Genomic DNA, 20,015 nt, shown 5'->3' with positions numbered 1-20,015 from the left:
ACTGCATGTTTTCTGCGTCAGCCCTGGCGAATAGACGAGCGAAAATAGTACTGTTAGTGCAGCCATTGCCATGGAAACTCGGACCATGTAGCTTTAAGGCTGTGCCAGGCACGTACGAAACATGATCCTTCGCTCCATGCGCTAGACCTCTGCAAAAGACCAGAGTAAACGCGGCGGTTTCCTAGATAGGATATGATTTTGCTTTTATTTTGTCACATCATGCCCCTGTGGGTGCCATCACAGTGTCATTGTATAAGTACTGAGCTGTCCGCCATGAGACACCAGTATCACAACTTACAAGGCTGACCATAAAACTCACGGATCACTCATCGAAACTTCAATATGGCGGCCAAGAACCAGTCAGGACAGCCTTCCTATGAGCCTCTTCCCAGAGAGGACCCCGCAGCTGCGCTGCTGTCACCATCTGAGCGGGAGGATAGAGACAATGGAAAGACGCCCGTATTCAGACTCGCTTTCTCGCCTATTATGTTGTTACGATTGATGATTGTCCCTATCGTCATCACCGATGTAGTTTTTATCTGCATGCCCCAGGCCTCCCCAGGATCAGCCGCCGCGTTCGCGATGGGTGGAATTTTCTTGGTTATGTGGCATGCGTCCCGCGTCTTCAAGAGCCTCCTCCCCGGCAGGAAGAGCAACAAGTTCGACCTCAAGATCGGAAACTTTTTCTGCACCATTGGCACGACTTCGCTCGCCTCACGCACAAGCCGTGGAGCCTGGACTTATCTTGTCAGCGCTATCGACTTTTCTTTCGGTCTTTTCTTCATCGGGCCCAGTGTTCTGTCCTTCATTACATATAACTGGTATCATCACGCAAATGTTTCGGGTCTGAGTCTTACTGTTGTGTAAGTATACGACTAATGGTTTCGGTCATTCAAGTGATGCTAATAGTGTATGACAGGATCATGCAGTCGGCCATTGCTGTCCTCAACCTGATCAGTCTTTTCCGCAAGATGAAGATCGTTGTCTACAGGGGCGAGGACGAGCAGGACTACCTGTACTCGATTCCCGACCTCGATGTCTTCCGAGACGAAGTTTCTGAGCCCCGCGACTCGATGGCTTCTGAGGTCTGAAAGACCAAATCGGAACTTTGCTAAAGAAACCCACTACCTGCCCTTCTATCTCTTTCGTCTGAGGATAGCATCTAGTACAAAAGACTGGGGCCAGGAAGACCATGGATTAGCCCGTTACGGTAATGTTCTGAGAACAATATCCAGCTGGAAAAGTGCATATGATGTAGTCTATGAGTAAACTGTATTTTGCTGTCACAGTGACAGACGGTATAGATAGCTTTCGAGTAGCATAACGTGAGATACGAATTGAACATTGCTGTTCACCTCCATCCTCTACTGCTTCTGTCGTTGAAGATTCTGTCCAACCCTCTCCCATACAGCCTGGCCTGTAGTAAAGGTGGTGAAGAACATGGCCAAACTAACCAGGCCAGGCTCAAGCTTGACCCAGCCAACCGAAGTGGTAGGAAGAAGCATATCAATGAGATCAGACACGAGAGTGCGGAGGAGAACGTAGCCCTCCCTCTTAAACTTCTTGATCCAAGCACGTCTCTCGGTCTTGCGTTTATTGACGATGCTCTTGAGACGCTCACGCTCCTTGTCGAGATCATCCTTGGTCATCTTTTCAGAGAGAACGGCAGTCTCCTTCTCTGTAGCGATAAGCTCGGCTGGCTTCTCAGTAGAGCTGATGCTGACAGTCTCGCGTTTGACAGAGGCAGGAGTGCCAGCGACTAATTGATACAGTCTGATAACCGTGACAAGAACAGAAGTGTACAATCCAGCGAACCAGAAAAGTTGTGACTGGTAATCAATCTCCTGGAACTTCTCAGGACTAAAGACACGGAGGTTCTCGATACTGCAGAGATCAAGGAGGGTCAAAGTCTCCATCATGCCGAACATGCCGAAGCAAGTCTTGCTAATGATATCGAGCCATATATCAAGGCTCTTATCGCCTTGAGCGACGTAGACGAGCCATCCTGCGCGAAAAGTGTCTAAAAAGCGGAAGAACCGAATGAAGCGTCTGGAGACGTTGATCTGGCTGCCCAAAGCACGGAGAGATAATGTTGATGAGACCTTAGGCTGGACGAGAGCAAACAGAGCCGGGTACCAAACTAGAAGAGAGCATATCGCTTGAAAACCACGGAGGATTCGCTCGATGCCGACTGAGAATAGTTAGTTAGTGTGTCTTGCAAGGATTTGTGAGAGAAATACCAAGATCAGTGCCAAAGGCAACAAAATGCTCATATGTTCCCACCATAACTGCTAGTCTACCAAGACAGAGGTGTAAGATACAAATTGAAAGAACTCGAGATTTATGCCACGAATTTATATACGTCTAATGCAAATGAACAGAAAATTACAAATCATTGACCCCTGGTGGTTAAGTTGTTTGTTGAATAGGCGGTGTTGATGGGGCCAGCCAGTAGTTCAATGTTAGTGGATCCTTACATCCACGTATATGAATACGGCAATTTGAAGCGACTTGAATATGAGTGAATGATACAATGTTTTCATATGCATCTAAGCTGTTTTTATGTTGACATGAAGATGAGTCAGGCAGACAGACATAGTTTACTTAACCAGCTCTTACTCCCATTGAACAATAAGTAAATATAACACATGGCATCTACCTAATAGTTGTAGTTATGCACAAGTACGATGCAAGACACGTCAAGCTTAATTCTTTCCTCTCCATACCCTTTTCTACTCAAGATACCAATTATTGACCGGGAGACACCAACTTGCCTTGGGCTCTGGCATTATGGTTCCATCCACCAGCAAGGGCCTCACCACCATGCTCCTGAGAGAACTTCTGGATACGAGCCTCAAGCTCAGGTCGGAAGTGTCGGATAAGACCCTGAATAGGCCAGGCGAAGGCCTCTCCCAGAGCTAAGCATCATTAGTACAGCGTTATAGATGGGTGGTTGATATGAGAACTTACCGCAAATAGTGTGACCCTCAACCTGCTTGGTGAGCTCCTGGAGCATGTCAATCTCACGCTCACGGGCCTGACCCTTCTCAAATCGCTTCATCATCTGCTCTGTCCACTTGCTACCCTCTCGGCAAGGTGTGCACTGGCCGCAACTCTCGTGGCGGTAGAAGTGGCTGAGACGGCTGATAGCTCGGACAATATCGGTGCTCTTATCCATAACGATAACAGCAGCAGTGCCAAGTCCAGACTGGCTGTCCTTGAGGGCATCGAAGTCCATCAGTTGGTCATCACAGACGTGCTTGGGGAGAACAGGAGTAGAAGAACCACCGGGGATGACAGCCAAAAGGTTATCCCATCCACCTCGAACACCACCACAGTGCTTGTCAATCAGCTCACGCAGAGGGATGGACATCTCCTCCTCAACAGTGCAGGGGTTGTTGACATGGCCAGAGATACAGAACAACTTGGTACCCTGGTTTCGCTCACGGCCGAAGCCAGCAAACCAGCTTCCTCCTCGTCGGCAGATAGTAGGGGCAACGGCAACAGTCTCGACGTTGGTAACAGTTGAAGGGCATCCGAAAAGACCGACGGCAGCAGGGAACGGAGGCTTAAGACGAGGCTTTCCAGGTTTGCCCTCCAGAGACTCAATAAGAGAAGTCTCCTCACCACAGACGTAGGCACCGGCACCTCGGTGCAGGTAAACATCGAAGTCGTAGCCGGAGTCACAGGCGTTCTTTCCGATCAGGCCGGCGGCGTAAGCCTCGTTGATGGCTCGCTGGAGAACAGCAGCCTCCTCGACGAATTCACCACGGATGTAGATATAGGCGGCGGTTGCGTTCATGGCTCGGCCAGAAATAAGACATCCCTCGATGAGCTTGTGTGGGTCCTTTCGCATAATCTCACGGTCCTTGCAGGTTCCGGGCTCACCCTCATCGGCATTGACGACGAGGTAACGGGGTTTGGTGTCCTTGTCCCAGTCCTTGAAGTTCATGAAAGACTACAGAGCGTTGGGTTAGAGACAATTGATGCTGGTTCGGTCTCTTGACCCGTAAAACCAATCTTGGAGAAACCTACCCATTTGAGACCCGAGGGGAAACCAGCACCACCTCGTCCTCGAAGACCGGAGGCCTTGACCTCGCTAATGATCCAATCGTGTCCCTTGAGAATAATCTCCTTGGTCTTGTGCCAATCGCCCATCTTCCTAGCACTCTTGAGGTCTACGGGATATCGGTTATAGAGGTTCTGGAAAATGCGATCCTGGTCTCGTAGACCACCGTATGTTCGCTTCGGGGCGCCGTCCTGGACAGTAGCCAGACCCCTCACGGCGGTCCGTGAGAGGCCGACGGCCTTCTTGGGCGCCGTTCTCGTGGACAGCATTGTGCTCGATCGTTGTCGGGTGGCGGTTTGGAGATGGTTGAACGTCAGGTTGCGGCACTTCAAGTTTCCCGGGCGAGATCCATTTCGTGACCAGGCCGTTCAGAAATAGCGGGCTAGTGATTGGCCAATCCATTACGCGATTATTCAGCCACTCGAGTTAGCCAGGACTTTACTTCACACCAATTCTCACATACTAACACAAGTCCTTCTTATCATTTCTGTTAAGCGCATCAATTGCCCTTCGCCCCCGATTTGCCTCCAACCGATATCCTGGAGTCATAGATCCTGGTAGCGTTGCATCACGTAAGCAGTCAAGGAAGTGTTTCTATTCGACGGACTCCATCTGCGTTGTCGCAACACCAACTCGAGTATCGTGGGCTTTGTATACAAGCTTCGTCTCGGCTTCCTCCGCCGTGTCGATGAGAAATGACCAACCCTAGCACATTGATATCTATGCAATGATAACTTGAGTCGCATTCATCATGTCTAGCAAAAGACATTCCATTCTTCCCGCTATCGATCGCAGTGGTCCTAGGCCCCCCGTCCATTTCTCAGACTCCCTGACCATATCCGACAATGCGATTCTCCAAGGAACACACTCGATCACGATACAATCAGAAACGGTAGTACACCCTCGATCAAAGTTTGAGTCAAACTCCGGATCTATTCTTATCGGGCGACGATGTCTCATTCACGAACGAACACACCTGGGAACTCGCCCTGTCGACCCTGATACTGCGCAACGTGGTGGCATCGTGCTGGCAGACTTTGTTACAATCGAGGCAGGCAGTATTATTGAAGCTGGCAATACCGAGATCGGCGAGGGTACGGTAGTTCACGCTGGGTCAACTATTGGAAGTGGTGCTAGGATCGGCAAGGTAGATATGAAACCCCATCTTCGTGATCAGGAGCTGACAATATCTAGAACTGCACTATTACGCAGATGACAAAGATTGCCCCTGGAACGATATTGCCTGACAACACTGTCGTCTTCTCGAACGGGACAAGACGAATCGATCGACGTAACCTTGCTGATCAGAGGAAGATTGCCTTAATGAAACAGCTCGCAGTCCTGCGAAAAATGATACCCAGTAACGCCGACAAATTTAAATAAGATACCCATTGATATAATCTTTTGAACGACCTCATTATATATACGATTCCGCTCGGCGGGTCTCCTTTTGGCGATACTCCTTTGTTCTATCACCATATTGATCACAAAGAATCTACAGACACATTCTCCATAAAGTGTAGTTACACCTCAGGAGCATCATACAACACCGAATAGCAATCCTATCACAACGGGTAGAGTGCGAAAATGCCTGCAGCTCATATTAAAATATTAGTATTGCCAAGAGAGGGTATATGGTACATAAATCAAGACCGACATATAAGTAGTGCCTTTTCGAGAAGAGTCAAGACTGTCATCTTCGGTCTCTGTGAAATAAGGCCAGCCCTGTTATCACCACCATAATAGCCCATCTCTCTCCAAGAAGTCCTGTCAAGCCCGTTCCCATAAATCGAAAATGCGCAACCTTTGTCAAACTTCTTCCATCGCCCATCGTCCAAGCTGCAACAACTTCGTTTCCTCGGCTATCTTTAAAGCCGCCTGGCGCAAACGCCATATTTCCTCCTCCAGGAGCACCACGGCTCATACGCACAAGCTTCCAGCCATAATAATGACCACCCAAGCTTGCTATGACATCTCCACGTGAGCGCCTCCACTCGAATCTCTCCCGTGGTCCATTGCCTCCTGGTCCGACTTCAATAGCAAAGCTATAGCCTGTACCGAGACCACTGTGTGAACCTACTGGTTCAACTACTTCGCGTGCCAATGGAGCTCCCGAGCCTGGCACTGGAGGCAATTCGACTTCGAAACTAGCACTCATGAACATGAATCTTGCAGAAGCCAGAGGTGAATATGACGGGTCTGGACCAGAGTGTAAAAGAATTGGCGGTAGATCACTCAGGCCGGAATGTGCGGAGTAGAGATAGAGAGGGTGGTTTTGATGTTCAGCAAGTGTATAGGAATTACTGGGCCATCCTTGATAGTAGAGATTGAACGCCGGTGGGAATTGGCGTGGAACAGCCGATGGTTGGCTGGGGCCGGCAGTTGGAGGAGGAGGAGGAGCTTGTGATGCTGATGATGATGCTTTTGGCTGTGGAGCTGTAGCTGCAGGCGGTGGTTGTGCCGGGAGCTTCTTATGCTGGTTCTGGCTCTCAGCGTATGAAGGCGGAGGTTCATCTGGAACATCAGAGGGATTCATTTTCTTTTGAAAGGTTTAGGACTTGAGGTGTGTTTGAGAGGTGTATAAGTGAAGCTGACCACAAGTAAATGCGATGACGTCGTCAGTATAGTAGCTAATAGTCAGTCGTCGCAAGAAAAGATATTAGCAGCTCGTATCGTGGATTTACAGAATTTCTACGAGGTTGAGTATAGTGATTGAAGAAGTCCAGAGGACAAGGTCAGCGAAAGTGAACAGGTTTTGTATAAAAGCCAAGAGGTTGAGGTCCTACTGCAGTGATATCAGCGCATTGCGTAGGTAGAATGTGGCTGTGAGCTGAGTTTGTGGCTATGCATGTTAGACTTTCAGCTTGAGCCTCGGATCTTATGCATGCATGCATAAAAAGACTGTCAGGGCTCCGTTATAAACGGTGGCTGCCAGACCACGGCAAAGGCAGCCGACGGTATGTGGGAGACAGACAAGTTGTGCATGATTCGGTACCCGCCAAGAATATCCCTGGATCAGGGGTCCTCTGACACGTCGTCACTTATATGGAGCTCCGGATACCCTGGGATGCACCACGTCCTGTCGTTGTAGGCTATTCCGGGGAAGTCGGCTTTTCAAAATGCATTATCGTATCCACTTGTAGCTCATGAAACCAAGGCTAAAACTGCAGTTATGATGTCGATGCTTGGAGAGACAATGGCATGTTCAAGCCAGTGGAAGAGGCACGTGTTGTCGTAGCATGATGATCTGACTGACGATGCTAACGTATCGAGATATAGGAGTAAACATCATGATATTGTTATGATCTCCCATCACCTGTCTCAAGTCGTGAATGCTCTCATCAGAGCCAGCCACTCATTCTTTCTATGAATTCAAACCCATTCTTTATGCAAAAGACCAGCCCTAACCAAGACCTAATTCACAACGACCACGCCATCAAAGCCAAAAGCACCTCAGTACCCAATTCCTGGTTTTTATCGCTCTAAATAACATGTCCCAAATCTGTACCATATGTAAATGCACAACTTTTTCTGTAATACAAACGATGAATGATTTCCCAATGCTTATGCCGATGCTGATGCTGCGCTGAACTTGAAACAAATAAAGCAATTAGAAACTGAACAAGGCACTGCGGCGCTTGCCCAGAGGGTAGATGAGCAAAGAGCTCATGAAGAGACCAACGGCGATACCGATGGCGATCTGAATCATGGAGGCAGCAACGCTGAATACCAAGTTATCAGGGTTCGAGCCCTGCTGGAACTGAACAGAGGAAGTTCCATTGATCTCACCAGTGGCGTTGGTGATAGAGTTGGCGACTTGTAGACCACTAAGCAATCCTCCAGTAGACGCAAGACTTCCAGGCACTTGACAGAATACTGCTGGAATAAGAATTGCTGCTGCAACACCGTGTCGAAGTCGAGAGTAGAGATTGGCAAGGAGTCCAACAGCCAATGCACCCAGTGTACTGGAGATCTGAGGGCTAGACTTGAATCTCTGTCCACTCCAGTAGTTTACCATGTAACCAGCGAATGAAACGATAACCATGACCGGCATCTGGCGCCATTTGGCTTGGTAGACGATACACATGCTGATAACAAAGAATGGCACGAAAATGAAGCCGTAGTAGGGGTTCATGGCATCGGGGCAAGTTGTAGTGTTGGACGGGTTACTGTCGAATAATCCATAAAGAGCTGCGCCAACAGTGATACCGAATCCGAGAAGAAGGGAGTAAATGACGGCGTAGACTATTCGAATTGAACCGGGGACAATAGCACGAGATTGGAGTTCGAGAGCAGAGCACACTGTATCATGTTAGTTTCTGACGTCGTTTTGGGACAAGAAGAGTTCACTTACAAACCATGTAACCGGGCAGCAACATGACGATACCGCCCTGCGCCAAAGCGCCGAAACAAAAGATCTCTTCGCCTCCACTCGAAATACTGCCAAACGTTCTGGCCAAGAAACTGACGATGATGGTAGAAGACACCTCGAAGACATTGCTGTAGAGGGCAGAGTTTGGGGCCACGATAAGTTGGAGTACTCCGATAAGACAGCCGAAAGCAAAAATGAGAGGAAGGTCGATAAGGCGAGCTCCGAAGGAGAAAGGGGCAGCACAGACACTCATGAGTCCAAACATGACAACCCTGAGCCACCTGTGGAACTTGTCCTTGCGCTTCATCAAGGTCTCGAGCTTCTCGGTAGCTTCTTCAACGCCGACAACATCGTGCATAACCTCCTTGTAGATAAGATGGACATCCTTCAGCTTGCCTAGATCAATACCCTGCGATGTGCGGACAATTCTGACTTCGGTGGTGTGAGTCGATCTATCGTCGAAAGAAATAATCATGCATCCGGGAAGATAGAGGAACTGGCCATCGATTTCGAGAACTCTGGCGGACATGCTAAGATACTCCTCCAGTCTATGAGTGGGAGCTCCAAAAAGCATGAGAGCACGGCAGAGTTTGATGATATAGTCCTGTCGGGCCAGAGTCTCGGCGATATGAACTGTGATACGTGCTTCTTGTTGTTGCCAGAGACCACTGAGGCGGTTTGCGCTCGTTGTTCGCTTGTGGCCAGGTCTTTGTGGCTTCTTTCCAGTAGGCTTCTTCCTCTTGTCATCCGGGTCATTGGGGTTGGCGAGTCGTGATGAGGCCTCGATCAGGTTGGCAAGAGTGTCCTGGGACTTGTTCTGATCGTACCATTTTCGCTTTGGTGTAGATGCTCCAGATGGCGTTCCTTGAACTGTAGGAGTACCGGCTTCACTTAGAACTGAAGAGGTAGAGGCAGCTCGGTGGTGCGATCCCTTGAAAGGAGGTTCTGGGGGTTTGTAGAGCTTCAAAAGTTGAGATAGTACGCTTCCGCGATACTGTTCAGGTGCTGGAACATCGTATAAGACTCCGTCAAAGTTTCCGTCATTCAATTCGGTTAGGGGAACTCGTTCTTCATGTTTTGTGTCCTTGTTGTCTGGTGAATGCTGGCCAGTGCTGCTAGGTCCAAATCGCTGAGTGTGTGCTCGAACAAGCTTGAAAGCTTCATCCTTCAAGCCATGTGCCTCTTGCTCCTCAGATGGAAGCTTGTGAAAACCTTCCCGGCTATTGCCACCTTCGTTGAGGGTTTGAAGTGGGATACTGGAACCATAAGGGCTGTCCCATGCGGCTGTTCCAGTGCTGGATTCGAGTGAGTCTCTGTCAATGGCTGATGAATCATTGTGGATGTTTGCCGCCATTATACGGGCACGTTCCTGGGCAGCTACCATCGCCTCCTTTGACTCAGGGTCTGACTCATGCTCGGCATCGTGAAGAGTCTTTACAGCCTCTGCAGAACTGCCACGCAACAATGATGGCCTGGGCTTTGCGATGGGGCCTCCAGCAGCAGGAGGGGGAGTAGATGATTTTGGTGGAGGGTTTGCGGCAGCATTACTGTTGAACCGCACTCGTGCCTTGTCCTTCTTCAAAGCTGCAGCAGCAGTCTTTGGACTTGGTGGTGTATCGGCACCAGAACCAGAACCAGAACCAGAACCAGTCTTGGGTGGTTCGAGTCCGACTTCGAGGTCCGGTTCGTCTTGAATATCTCTGGAATTGCCCTCCATTGGATTGTGAGTGACTGGAATATACCTTGAATCAGGTACAAGATATCGATTTCCTTTAGTAACGAGTGAAGGAAGTGGGAAAGATGGGACTATGATCCAAGATGTACAGGGATAAACTGGAGAGCCTCAACAATGCCTTTCGCGGGGAAGGGCGGGTTTACGTTATTATATGAAGATCGCAAACTCTATGGGCTCCATCAAGCTTTGCGGTTCCAGTGTTAGAATTGGGTATCGTACGTACGACTAACACAACGTGGACGGGCCCTGTCCATCTCCGGCAAAAGCAGCGATCACCTCGGGCTCGTACAGGCCCCGTGACGTAGTGGATGTGGAGGCACAAGGGAGAAAATTGAGCCTAGAAGTCTTGGAGCTTATTGCGAAACCGCTTGGTTCGAGTTTTTCTTAGGTAAATTCCAGGCCAGCATCACGACGTCGTGGCCATCGGAACGCCATCCGGCCGGCAGTCCGGGGATAGTTGAGTCAAGACCCACCAGGTGAAAAACACTAAACAGGCTCATGACTCTGGTAGCTCGTTCTATTTTGGAAGAGAAGGCCTGGTAGAAGAGTCAAGCGAAGCAATTGATACCCATAGACTCTTGGTCCAGAATCTCAAAAAGGAGTCGCTTCATCAAAGTCTTTCAACTCTCCCCGTTCGCCTCTGTCACTAGTTCAGTCTTTTGCTGGGCTTCTTGTTAAAGAAATTGTAGGGGCTTGCCAGGATTAGCATGGCGTCTCGGTTACCAATGCAAGATTCGTCTTGTTTTTACCTGATATGGTAATCTTCCAGTGGATCGGTCCAGTACCTGCAGGGACTTTTCAGATTCACCCAATGACGCCTGTTACCGAGAATGGCATTTGCAACTTTGCCAGGGAGCCAGTGTTACGGTGCACCAAAAGAGAAAGGGACGATTCTTAACGGTCGATATGGTGACATTCGAAACGTGGAGAGTTGCACAAATCAATGCATACCGTTGAACAGCATAAATTCATTAGTAGTACGCGGTTTCAAATGTATGGATAAAGGTTTATGTTATAAACGCACGACATACAAAGAAGCATATATACCACTTTTAGAAACAGTTCACATCGTCGATTTTCCCGAATGTTCCATAGAAAATCAAAGTGGATCAGATTATCATGGTACACATGTTACTATATTTGTATCTTAATAAGTACTAATCCAGATACTGTATTTAAGAGTGATACGACATCCGCGGCTACAATCGATCGACGACACGCAATGCAATTGCATACCCGCATTGACGAACTCCTTTCTTCAGGACGGGCCTCAGTGAGTCATTGCGTTCTCAAACAGTCTCCTTAGCTGGTCTTTCTCCGCTTCGAGCTGTGTAGACAATCCTGGTGCCAGCATCAACACACGTGCCTGAGGAATGGTACCTTCGACAAGGGCCTCAATGTGCTCCGAGCCGAAACCCAACTCCTTAAGGCCCTTGGGCTGGTCACCGAGCTCCGCAAGGAATTTGGTAATAGCTTCTGCAAGCACTTCGCCTGCACTCTCGCGCTTCACGTTGCTGATATCAACCCCAAAGGCCTCTGCTGCCGCCAGATGGCGATCTGGGTTCGATGCTGCTGTGAAGCGGAAGACAGCTGGCGCAGAGACAGCTACGGAGACACCGTGAGGAATAAGAGGGGCTTCAACTTCGTAGCCATCGTGCCTGTAGCCTGGGTTCTGGCCAGAAATGGGGTACGACATGCCTGGGCTCGGGTTAGCACCCAACAGGGGCAGAAATTTATAACAGAGTAGGTATGAACTAACCGTGACAGAGATGAACACCGGCATTACCGAACCCAACGCCGGCCAGAGTAGAAGCGAGAAGCATTTCAGATTGGGCCTCCAAGTCATCAGGGTTCTTCACCGATCGCGGGAGATACTTGACGGTAGAGCGCAGTGCATGAAACGAGAAAACATCCGAGATAGGGTTCGCGCCTTGGTACGCGGGCCGAAGGATAGGGTTTGTTGGTCTAGGTGTTCTCTCGTTGTATGGAATGGCAGTCCAGGACTCAAGCGAATGGCACAGAACGTCAAGACCCGAAGCGGCCTTGACAGCTGCTGGCATGGTCCTGGTGTTGAGGGGATCACAGATACCTAGTGTGGGCTTCAGGTTTCGATGAGCTACACCGGTCTTTGCTCGCTTAGACACAAGATCGAAAATGGCAGTTCCTGTCGTCTCACTACCAGTACCGGCTGTTGTTGGAACCGCAATGAGCGGTGTCAACTTCTTGTCTACTGGGCGGCCCTTTCCAAGAGGGGCGTTGACAAAGTCTAGAAAGTCTGCATCAGGATACGCCGTGTATAGGTTCATGAGCTTGGCTGTGTCCATGACTGATCCACCACCAACAGCGAGGAAGGCATCTGGTGCATAAGGGCGAGCCCAGGCGATGGCATCCTTGATACTGTGATATTATAAGTGAACTGTAGTCTGATAGACGTGATGTCAAGTCGAACTTACGAACTATCCTTTGGCTCGACGCGAACCTTGTCGTAAACCTCATAAGGGATGCCCTCACGAGCAAGGGACTCACGAACTTGTCTCATGGCATCCAGCTTGTTGACATTCTCATCTGTTACCACACAAACACGCTTTGCTCCCATGTTCTTCAAGTCCATGCCGACCTCCTGCGTCACACCTGGGCCAAACCTTATGGACGAAGCAGCCATCTCAAAGGCATACTCCTTCTGGCCTGGGTGCGATGTTGGCGTAGCATATTTACGCTGGTGAGCATGCTTGGAGGGAGTGAATGTTGGTGGCGACTGGTGATATCCTGGGTTTGAGTGACAAGGACATGAAGGAGGATGAGTGTATTGAATGGTGCGTAGCAAGCTGGTTGCTCGCTTAGCGGCCTATGTGAGTGTGAGTTATCTGAACTGAAGTCATTCACACAAACCAAGCAGCTTCACCAGTGCTTGTGCTTGATCATAAGGGGTAAACATACATTAGGGACAACTCTCACGGAGGGTACCATGGTGTTGTTAATGTCTATGTTACCAAGCTGGGTATAAGGGCTCAAAGATATTATTCCCAAGGATCCGGGATAAGACTGGGGTTCGAGAGCACTGCAGGTTTCACGCGAATCTTCTTAATGAAGCAATTGCAACGGGTAAGAGTGTTCATTTTCTATGTACAACCTCGGTAGACGGACGAGCAACCCCGATTGCGGGGGTGAACCAAGGCCGATCTGGGGGGCGATGATGGGGGTTGATTCGTGAGGGGAAAGCGGATCTCAACTTAAGCTCTTGAACCTGAAAGGAAGCTGGAGCGAGAAATTGCCTATTTGGGTATTCCGCTGACGTCTTTGTTGGAAAGTGACCTATAACTAGCGATTCTATTGAATGTCTCGTGTGAGTATTTGTATGCCTCTAGTTTATTCATATCGTTCTGAGTAGCCTGAACCAAAATTATCGAGATTCTATGAAGCAACGTGGTTGGTACGATCATGCTGCATCATGTAATCAAGTATTGATATACCGAGATATCGTCGTGAACTGGCACCAGGACCAGGGTCTTCCTTGACGGATACTTTGTCCAATAACTACGAGGTCACCCAAGCATTCAGGAAGGTGAACAAATGCTCATGATCACAACTGATCATGACGTTGATCGTTTGCAGGTGCGCAGTGCTATACTAGTTACCCTGTACTATTTCCGTGAATACTCTAACTTAGTCGATTTCAAAGCTCATAGCTCTATCGAGCTCTGTTGTAATCGGCCAATCTTCAATGAGAAAGCCTGGCAACGAACTTTCTGCAAGACATCTTGAATACTATCAAGGAGAGGTATCTTAGCATTCACTTATGGATCTTCGCAACGCCTTCACTTTCATAAAGCCACTTACATGGATCAAATACACACATTTAATAGATTTGTGTCTAGTCGCACATTTATGCGCCCTCAAAGAGCCTTAAATACCGATGTGACTCAGCACATACATGGATTGAGATCAAGGTTTTGACACTTGATATTTGAAGCGTCACTGAAAAGTAATATATCGGTCCCGGAACAGTTTGATAGCTGTCACAGATTGAGGTGCTGTGACGCGCCATTGCAGTGGCGTATGATACCGCTGACCTCATCATGTGGCTTGTTCATTGGCTCTCAACACATGACTTGGACAATGTGGCTTGCCCTCGCAACTTTACCAGAGCTTGGTTGTTTAGGCTTATTGTTAGTGGAGCTTTGTTACAATCCAATTATTCAGGATAGAGCGTCATTTTAGAGAATACTCAGCCATTTATCAGCACAAGAACGGTGGTGAGCAGGCAAATCGTTTGCACGCCTTACAGCTCCAAGCTGCAGTGGAGCAGTGGAGGCAGGTACACGACTAAGCAGGTGCCCACCCGAAACATCCACATCGAAATAGGGAAACTCCAGCCACATTGACCTCGACGACCTGTCCTCGAATCCACGACCAACCACCACATCAGCTTTCAACGTACATTATATACTCGACTCGACGACACTGGATAACGCGCTCAGTCTGCGCAGTCGCTTATTGGTCCCGGCCTATTCGCTATCCCCGCGAAATCATCTCACCAGGCTGCTGCTCGATCGAACATGCCTCCTTGCTCATCCTAACGCTCCTGCGTGATCCCGTTCCTCGAACTCTCTCATGGACCGCCCAAACGGGGGCGGCCCTGGTGCCGCCGCGGCTACTAGCAGGGCAGAGCGATTCGAGGATGAAAAGCGCCGTATAATAGAGAGCTGCTTTAACAAGAAGGATGTTGATGGTTCTCGTAAGTTATGCTATTATTGCAGTCAAGCCTAAACTCAACGACATGAGCTCCTAGCTCAAAGGAACTCAATGTCGCGAGAGTTTGGTTATAGGGCTACTAAACTCAAACTCAATGTCCAGATGGCTAATGACCTTGACCAGTTCTTGAAACATACATAACTCATATCCGCATTACCGAATACTCCTCTTATCCTACAACCCCTCCTCCACCTCAGGCTCGGAACGCCGAAGTTCAAAAACCTCGAATAATAATAGTAGCCGTGCGCAAGTCCGGTCGAGTTCGCCTGCATAAGTCAAAAGAAAACGCTAATGGATCGTTTTCGATCGGAAAAACGTGGAATCTCGACGACCTCTCGCGCATTGAATCTTACACTGGCCCCGAGGCTAGCCCAAACCACCGCGATTGGGCTGGCGACACAGGTTTTCAAGTGACACTCGGCAAACCATACTTCTGGCATGCTCAGACGGACAAGGAAAAGAAGTTCTTCATTGCCAGTCTTATCAAGATATACGGGAAATACACGGGTGGCAAGACGCCGGAGCTTGCAAATTTTGAACAAAAGGAGTATGATCAAGTTATGGGAGCAACTAGACGACCGGCCACAGGTGGTTCTCGGCCTCCACCTCCTCCTATAGCTGAGCAACCTTCGAGTCAGATGGCGAGCGCACCTCCTCGTCCAATCCATCCGATGCACCCTTCGCATCAAGGACTCCCAGGAAGTGGCCCTCAAGACTCACCCCAGTACAGGACGCCGCCTACTCGCCCAGCACACCCAAATCTTGGCCCTTCACCTGTCGGAAGTTTCGATTCAACTACTTCGAGAGAAAGGCCGCCTCAACCTCGGTGGATGGCTCAGAGCAACAAGAGTCAGGATTCGGTTGCTACCTCAATGGCTACCAGGAGCGATGACGGGTCCAGTTTACCACCGCGCTCTCGCAATGGCATAAACGGCCCAGGAGCGTATGGAAGATTTGCAGAGCCCCATGAATCCCGGGCACCAGCTGTTCTTACACCTCCTCAACCACAGTCTTCGCCCAAGTCGAAACCACCTGCTATTCTGTCTCCTCCTCAACCTCCACAGCCAGTTCCTTCACCACTTCAATTAGATAGACCACCCCCCGAAAGGAGACGACCGCCCATGGACCCAACTCGCCCTCATGATCGGGACTTGGTTCCTCCACCACTGATTAGTCCCGGGAACAAAGAACCAATGGCTCCTCCACCTCGCAGCAGCGAACGCGTTGTGCCGAGAATGGATAATGCAAGCCAGAAATCGACAAGCAGTTCGTTCACGGGGAGCACACTAGATCGGGAAGTAGCACCACCTCCCACAGGACGACTACCAGACCCACCAAAGCGTGAGCCGCTTCCCATGCCTTCGTCCCTTAGGCCTGGATCAGGACCGACCAACCCACAAGCTTATACCCCCAACCCTCCCTCACATCACCCGCCAACTAATATAACAAATCAAACTCCAAGTCCTGCTCAAGGCAATGGACCCAGCCCTGCACCAGCCCGTATGCCCAGCCCGGCTCGTGGACCCAGCCCTGCAGCGGCCCGTGTTCCTAGTCCTACGCCAGCTCCCAAACCCAACACTTCGCAAGCACAGGCTCAAACACCAAGCCCCGCTCAAGCTCTGTCTCCGGGCTCTGGAGCAGGTTCTTCCGATGTCTCGCCAATGACAGTGAGCGCGCCAAGATTTGCAAACTTACAACCGCCCCCTGATCTGCCCAAGAACGAGCCGGTTCAGCCAGTAGAAGAGCCTTCACCAGGGGAGCGTGCAGCAACACCTTCTGATCGCGAGTCTAACCCATCACCAGCAGAGACAGTCGACGAATCCAGGCCTGGCCTTGGTCCTATGATCAGAGCCAAAAAGTCTAGAAATGAGATCGCCGGTGCATTGTGGAAGGCTGCGTCTGCGGCCAACGCTGCAACCGCCTTCAAACCCAGGCCTGGTGGTGCTGGTGAACGTATGCGTCTACTGAAGAGTAAGACGGAAGAGGGGCCGGATGGAATCAATAGTGTTGTCCCTGCGCCACCCAGACCGTCTTCCAAGGGTATAGATACTCCCTCTGAACAGCCTACACCAGAAGAAACACCTAAAGCTGAGGAAGAGGCCAAACAATTGGAGCAAGCTAAACCCGCGGAGCAGCCTAAGTCTGCGAACCGTAATTCGCTTGTTCCTGAAGTCAAAATTAGCCTCCCAACGAGTAGGCCGACGAGCTCGCATGGGCCGCCGCAGGAAGTTCAAAAGGCAACCGAACCTGAAAAGAAAGAGACTCGTCGCTCCATCAATGCAGGCAACGATATGAAATACCTGCAGACATTGGGAGTCAACCCGTCTATTCTTGATGAGAGGAGTGATGATTTTGCTCAATGGTTGGATTTCTTTGGCTGGATTCCAGGAGAACAAATGCGATCACGTAACGTGGAAGAAATGAGAGCTGACCTAGAGCGGGAGCTGAATAAAGCCCAGGCTGGTGGCTGGCTGGCTCGTTTCCGTGAAGAGGATGAACGCGTTGATGCCATCAAGGCTGGGCTTGATGTTGCCATGGCTGAGTGTGAGGAGCTTGACAACTTGCTCACACTCTACTCAGTCGAGCTTTCGGTATGTTACCCTAAAATATGCTCGAAATGTTGCTAATCATGAACAGACCCTTTCAGATGACATCGCTTATATTGAGGCCCAGGGTCAAGGTCTTCAAGTCCAAACTGCAAACCAAAAGTTACTCAAGAAAGAGCTTGAGTCTTTGCTTGAGACCTGTGCTATCACATCGAACGAGCTTGAAGTCCTCAGATCTGCACCTTTGGATGACTTAGGCGGCTTACAACACGTTGAATCTTCTCTTGTAACGCTTTATAAGGCAATGGTTAAGATTGATCCTGCGCGTAGTGGAGCTGATCAAGAGAAGGCCGATATTACTGCCGAGACAAACCAGAGTGGCCTCAACCCTGACTTCAAGCAGATGCGGATTGTCCAAGAGAAAAAGCTTGTTTATGACCAAGAAAGCGCCATGTTCATTGGCAGATTGGTCGCCTTTATGTCCCGGCAATTTGACCATGCTTTTACAGAAACCAAGCTTGCTATGGAGGGAGCTTTGTCTAGAAAGGTGGATCCCATACATCACGAGCTTGGCCGCGATATCCTTTGGCAATTTAGTCCCCTCATGCTATACGCTCGAGATATGCATCCCGATGAGTGGAACCAGCTCATTCAAATTTATCAAGATAAGGGTCAACCTGTCTACCGAGTTGAGTTTCAGGCTACGATTGCGTCTTGGCGCAGGAATGCCAGACAGGCAACCGGAGAAGAGGCTGAAATTCTGTTCACGTCAGCAGTTGAGAAGCATCAAGAAGGAGGTGTGGCGACCACTGCCAGGAAGCTGACGGTAAAGCGCAGCGGGACTCTAGCGAGGGCTCTGCGATCTCCTCGAGAAGACGGTGGTCACAAACCAAAGGCCGACAAGGGAGTGAATGATAATAAGAACCCGCCCCACGAAGTCTTTACTGGAGTTCTGGATAATCTCATTCCACTGATACAGATGGAGCAAAATTTCATCATCGACTTCTTCCATGCGACCACGCTTGAACAGATAGATTTCCCAGATGCTGTTGCCACAACAACGCCTTCTGATCGTGGAGGCACTGATTTAAGAAGACCCCGACTAATGGAACCCGATCGAGAACTGGCCAGACGTATTCTGCGTGCGATGGAGGTGATCTTTACTTTCTTGGAATCAGAACTGCTACGTCTTATGGAGTGGGTTGTCGGACAGGGCCCAATGTAAGTTCAAATCTCCTTATATCATGGTGTTGACGAGCATACTGACAGATATCCAGTCAAGGGATTGGAGTCCTAGCGACTATCGAGAAGTACTCTGCTGAGGTTGGACAGTCCAACCAAGAGTATGTGAACACACTCTTGCAAAAACTTCATGGGCACTTGGAACTGCGATTCAAGAAATTCGTTGACGACCAGCTTCGGGCCATTGAGGAGACTAAGGTCAAGATCAGCAAGCGAAAGGGTGTTATTGCATTCATCCGGCTTTTCCCTCTTTTCTCAGCAGCTGTGGAGGAGATGCTGCTCGGTGTCGACACCACGCTACCGATTCGAAGTACTGTTGATCGCGAGTATGACCGAATACTTAAGACCATGTTTGACTCACTCATGGTCATTGCGCGAGAGAATCCCGGTGTCAGTGCGACAAGCGGCTCGGTTGACCCAGAGGACAAGGAAGCCCTCAACTTCCATATCCTCCTGATTGAGAATATGAACCACTTCCTTGAGGAGACGGACACACGAGGCTTGGACGTGCTCGAGGAATGGAAGGAAAAGGCTAATACGACATATTACGAGCATATGAATCTGTATCTTGATGCAGTCATGCGGCGACCACTCGGAAAGATTTTGGAACACCTCGAGAACATGGAAGCTCAGTTGCAGACAGGCAAGTCACCGGCATCAATTGCTGCGCAGCCTTCCAACAGCAAGACGGTTTTCAATAAGGTTTTGAGCAACTACGACTCCAAGGAAGTGCGAAAGGGCATCGAGGCGCTGCGTAAACGTGTTGAGAAGCACTTTGGTGATGCTGATGAACCAGGACTCAGCCGAGGATTGGTGATCAAGGTGCTGGAAGAGTGCGAAAAGTTCTACGAAAAGGTCGAGAGACGGGTTGGCGCTGTGACGACCAACGTATATGGCGGTGATGTCCTCTTCGAGTGGCCTCGAGCCGACGTCAAGGCCGCATTCCGTTGAGTCTGGTGCTTAGAGAGAATGGGAACATGATGATGAACTTGCTGTACGAATACTATATTCTCTAGGTATATTGGCATGCTTGATCAGCCATGGGTAGTAAATGAGGCGCGTTTCGTGGTGTCAAGCGTTTTGAGGAATGGACTTTACATATCTAGTTATATTTATTTGTCGCTACGATGCTTGGCTTTGGAGTCTATCTTATCATAGAGTCATATTGGTACCTAGTTTCCTCCGTCTTATACTATCCTTCTAATTATAGGCGTGATTACTGAAGCGCGTTCATTAATTGACCCCACTACTTTACGCGACAAGACGCGTCACGACCTTGGACATAGGGAAGCTACGCCA

General features: G+C 49.5%; 8 protein-coding genes across 8 annotated transcripts; 3 read left to right on the top strand and 5 right to left on the bottom strand.

Moving 5' to 3' along the window:
• The first annotated feature begins 210 nt into the window (after positions 1-210).
• FOBCDRAFT_31810 (uncharacterized protein) lies at positions 211-1,228 on the top strand. The gene is made up of 2 exons (XM_031178441.3): positions 211-863; positions 920-1,228. Exons 1-2 carry the CDS (start codon positions 343-345, stop codon positions 1,089-1,091), a joined length of 693 nt encoding a protein of 230 aa, XP_031044328.1. The 5' UTR covers positions 211-342; the 3' UTR covers positions 1,092-1,228.
• Positions 1,229-1,361: 133 nt separating this feature from the next.
• On the bottom strand, positions 1,362-2,414 carry FOBCDRAFT_318661 (peroxisomal biogenesis factor 11; the record flags this gene model as incomplete). Its single annotated transcript, XM_031178442.3, has 2 exons — positions 2,241-2,414; positions 1,362-2,191 (listed from the first exon to the last, which is right to left on the bottom strand). Exons 1-2 carry the CDS (start codon positions 2,284-2,286, stop codon positions 1,365-1,367), a joined length of 873 nt encoding a protein of 290 aa, XP_031044329.2. The 5' UTR covers positions 2,287-2,414.
• A 117-nt stretch (positions 2,415-2,531) lies between these two features.
• FOBCDRAFT_221703 (uncharacterized protein) lies at positions 2,532-4,402 on the bottom strand. The gene is made up of 3 exons (XM_031178443.3): positions 4,036-4,402; positions 2,971-3,958; positions 2,532-2,918 (listed from the first exon to the last, which is right to left on the bottom strand). Exons 1-3 carry the CDS (start codon positions 4,336-4,338, stop codon positions 2,749-2,751), a joined length of 1,461 nt encoding a protein of 486 aa, XP_031044330.1. The 5' UTR covers positions 4,339-4,402; the 3' UTR covers positions 2,532-2,748.
• A 301-nt stretch (positions 4,403-4,703) lies between these two features.
• FOBCDRAFT_318659 (trimeric LpxA-like protein) lies at positions 4,704-5,689 on the top strand. Its single transcript, XM_031178445.3, has 2 exons — positions 4,704-5,216; positions 5,264-5,689. Exons 1-2 carry the CDS (start codon positions 4,821-4,823, stop codon positions 5,450-5,452), a joined length of 585 nt encoding a protein of 194 aa, XP_031044332.1. The 5' UTR covers positions 4,704-4,820; the 3' UTR covers positions 5,453-5,689.
• On the bottom strand, positions 5,645-6,848 carry FOBCDRAFT_221699 (uncharacterized protein). Its single transcript, XM_031178446.3, has one exon. It carries the CDS (start codon positions 6,603-6,605, stop codon positions 5,763-5,765), a length of 843 nt encoding a protein of 280 aa, XP_031044333.2. The 5' UTR covers positions 6,606-6,848; the 3' UTR covers positions 5,645-5,762.
• A 423-nt stretch (positions 6,849-7,271) lies between these two features.
• Positions 7,272-10,280, bottom strand: FOBCDRAFT_181449 (uncharacterized protein). Its single transcript, XM_031178447.3, has 3 exons — positions 8,424-10,280; positions 7,350-8,371; positions 7,272-7,292 (listed from the first exon to the last, which is right to left on the bottom strand). The coding sequence occupies exons 1-2, from the start codon at positions 10,156-10,158 to the stop codon at positions 7,680-7,682; spliced, it is 2,427 nt and encodes an 808-aa protein (XP_031044334.2). The 5' UTR covers positions 10,159-10,280; the 3' UTR covers positions 7,272-7,292; positions 7,350-7,679.
• Positions 10,281-11,287: 1,007 nt separating this feature from the next.
• On the bottom strand, positions 11,288-13,295 carry FOBCDRAFT_221697 (iron-containing alcohol dehydrogenase-domain containing protein). Its single transcript, XM_031178448.3, has 4 exons — positions 13,114-13,295; positions 12,630-13,021; positions 11,936-12,573; positions 11,288-11,874 (listed from the first exon to the last, which is right to left on the bottom strand). Exons 1-4 carry the CDS (start codon positions 13,141-13,143, stop codon positions 11,447-11,449), a joined length of 1,488 nt encoding a protein of 495 aa, XP_031044335.1. The 5' UTR covers positions 13,144-13,295; the 3' UTR covers positions 11,288-11,446.
• Positions 13,296-14,556: 1,261 nt separating this feature from the next.
• Positions 14,557-19,934, top strand: FOBCDRAFT_221695 (exocyst complex component Sec3-domain-containing protein). The gene is made up of 4 exons (XM_031178449.3): positions 14,557-14,911; positions 15,052-17,519; positions 17,566-18,695; positions 18,752-19,934. The coding sequence occupies exons 1-4, from the start codon at positions 14,788-14,790 to the stop codon at positions 19,665-19,667; spliced, it is 4,638 nt and encodes a 1,545-aa protein (XP_031044336.2). The 5' UTR covers positions 14,557-14,787; the 3' UTR covers positions 19,668-19,934.
• The last annotated feature ends 81 nt before the right edge of the window (positions 19,935-20,015 follow it).

This window comes from Fusarium oxysporum, chromosome IV (genome assembly GCF_013085055.1).
Source record: "Fusarium oxysporum Fo47 chromosome IV, complete sequence".
Lineage (NCBI taxonomy): Eukaryota > Fungi > Ascomycota > Sordariomycetes > Hypocreales > Nectriaceae > Fusarium > Fusarium oxysporum.
The sequence above is the reverse complement of the archived record's forward strand: the minus strand, read 5'-3'. Positions and strand labels throughout refer to the sequence as shown.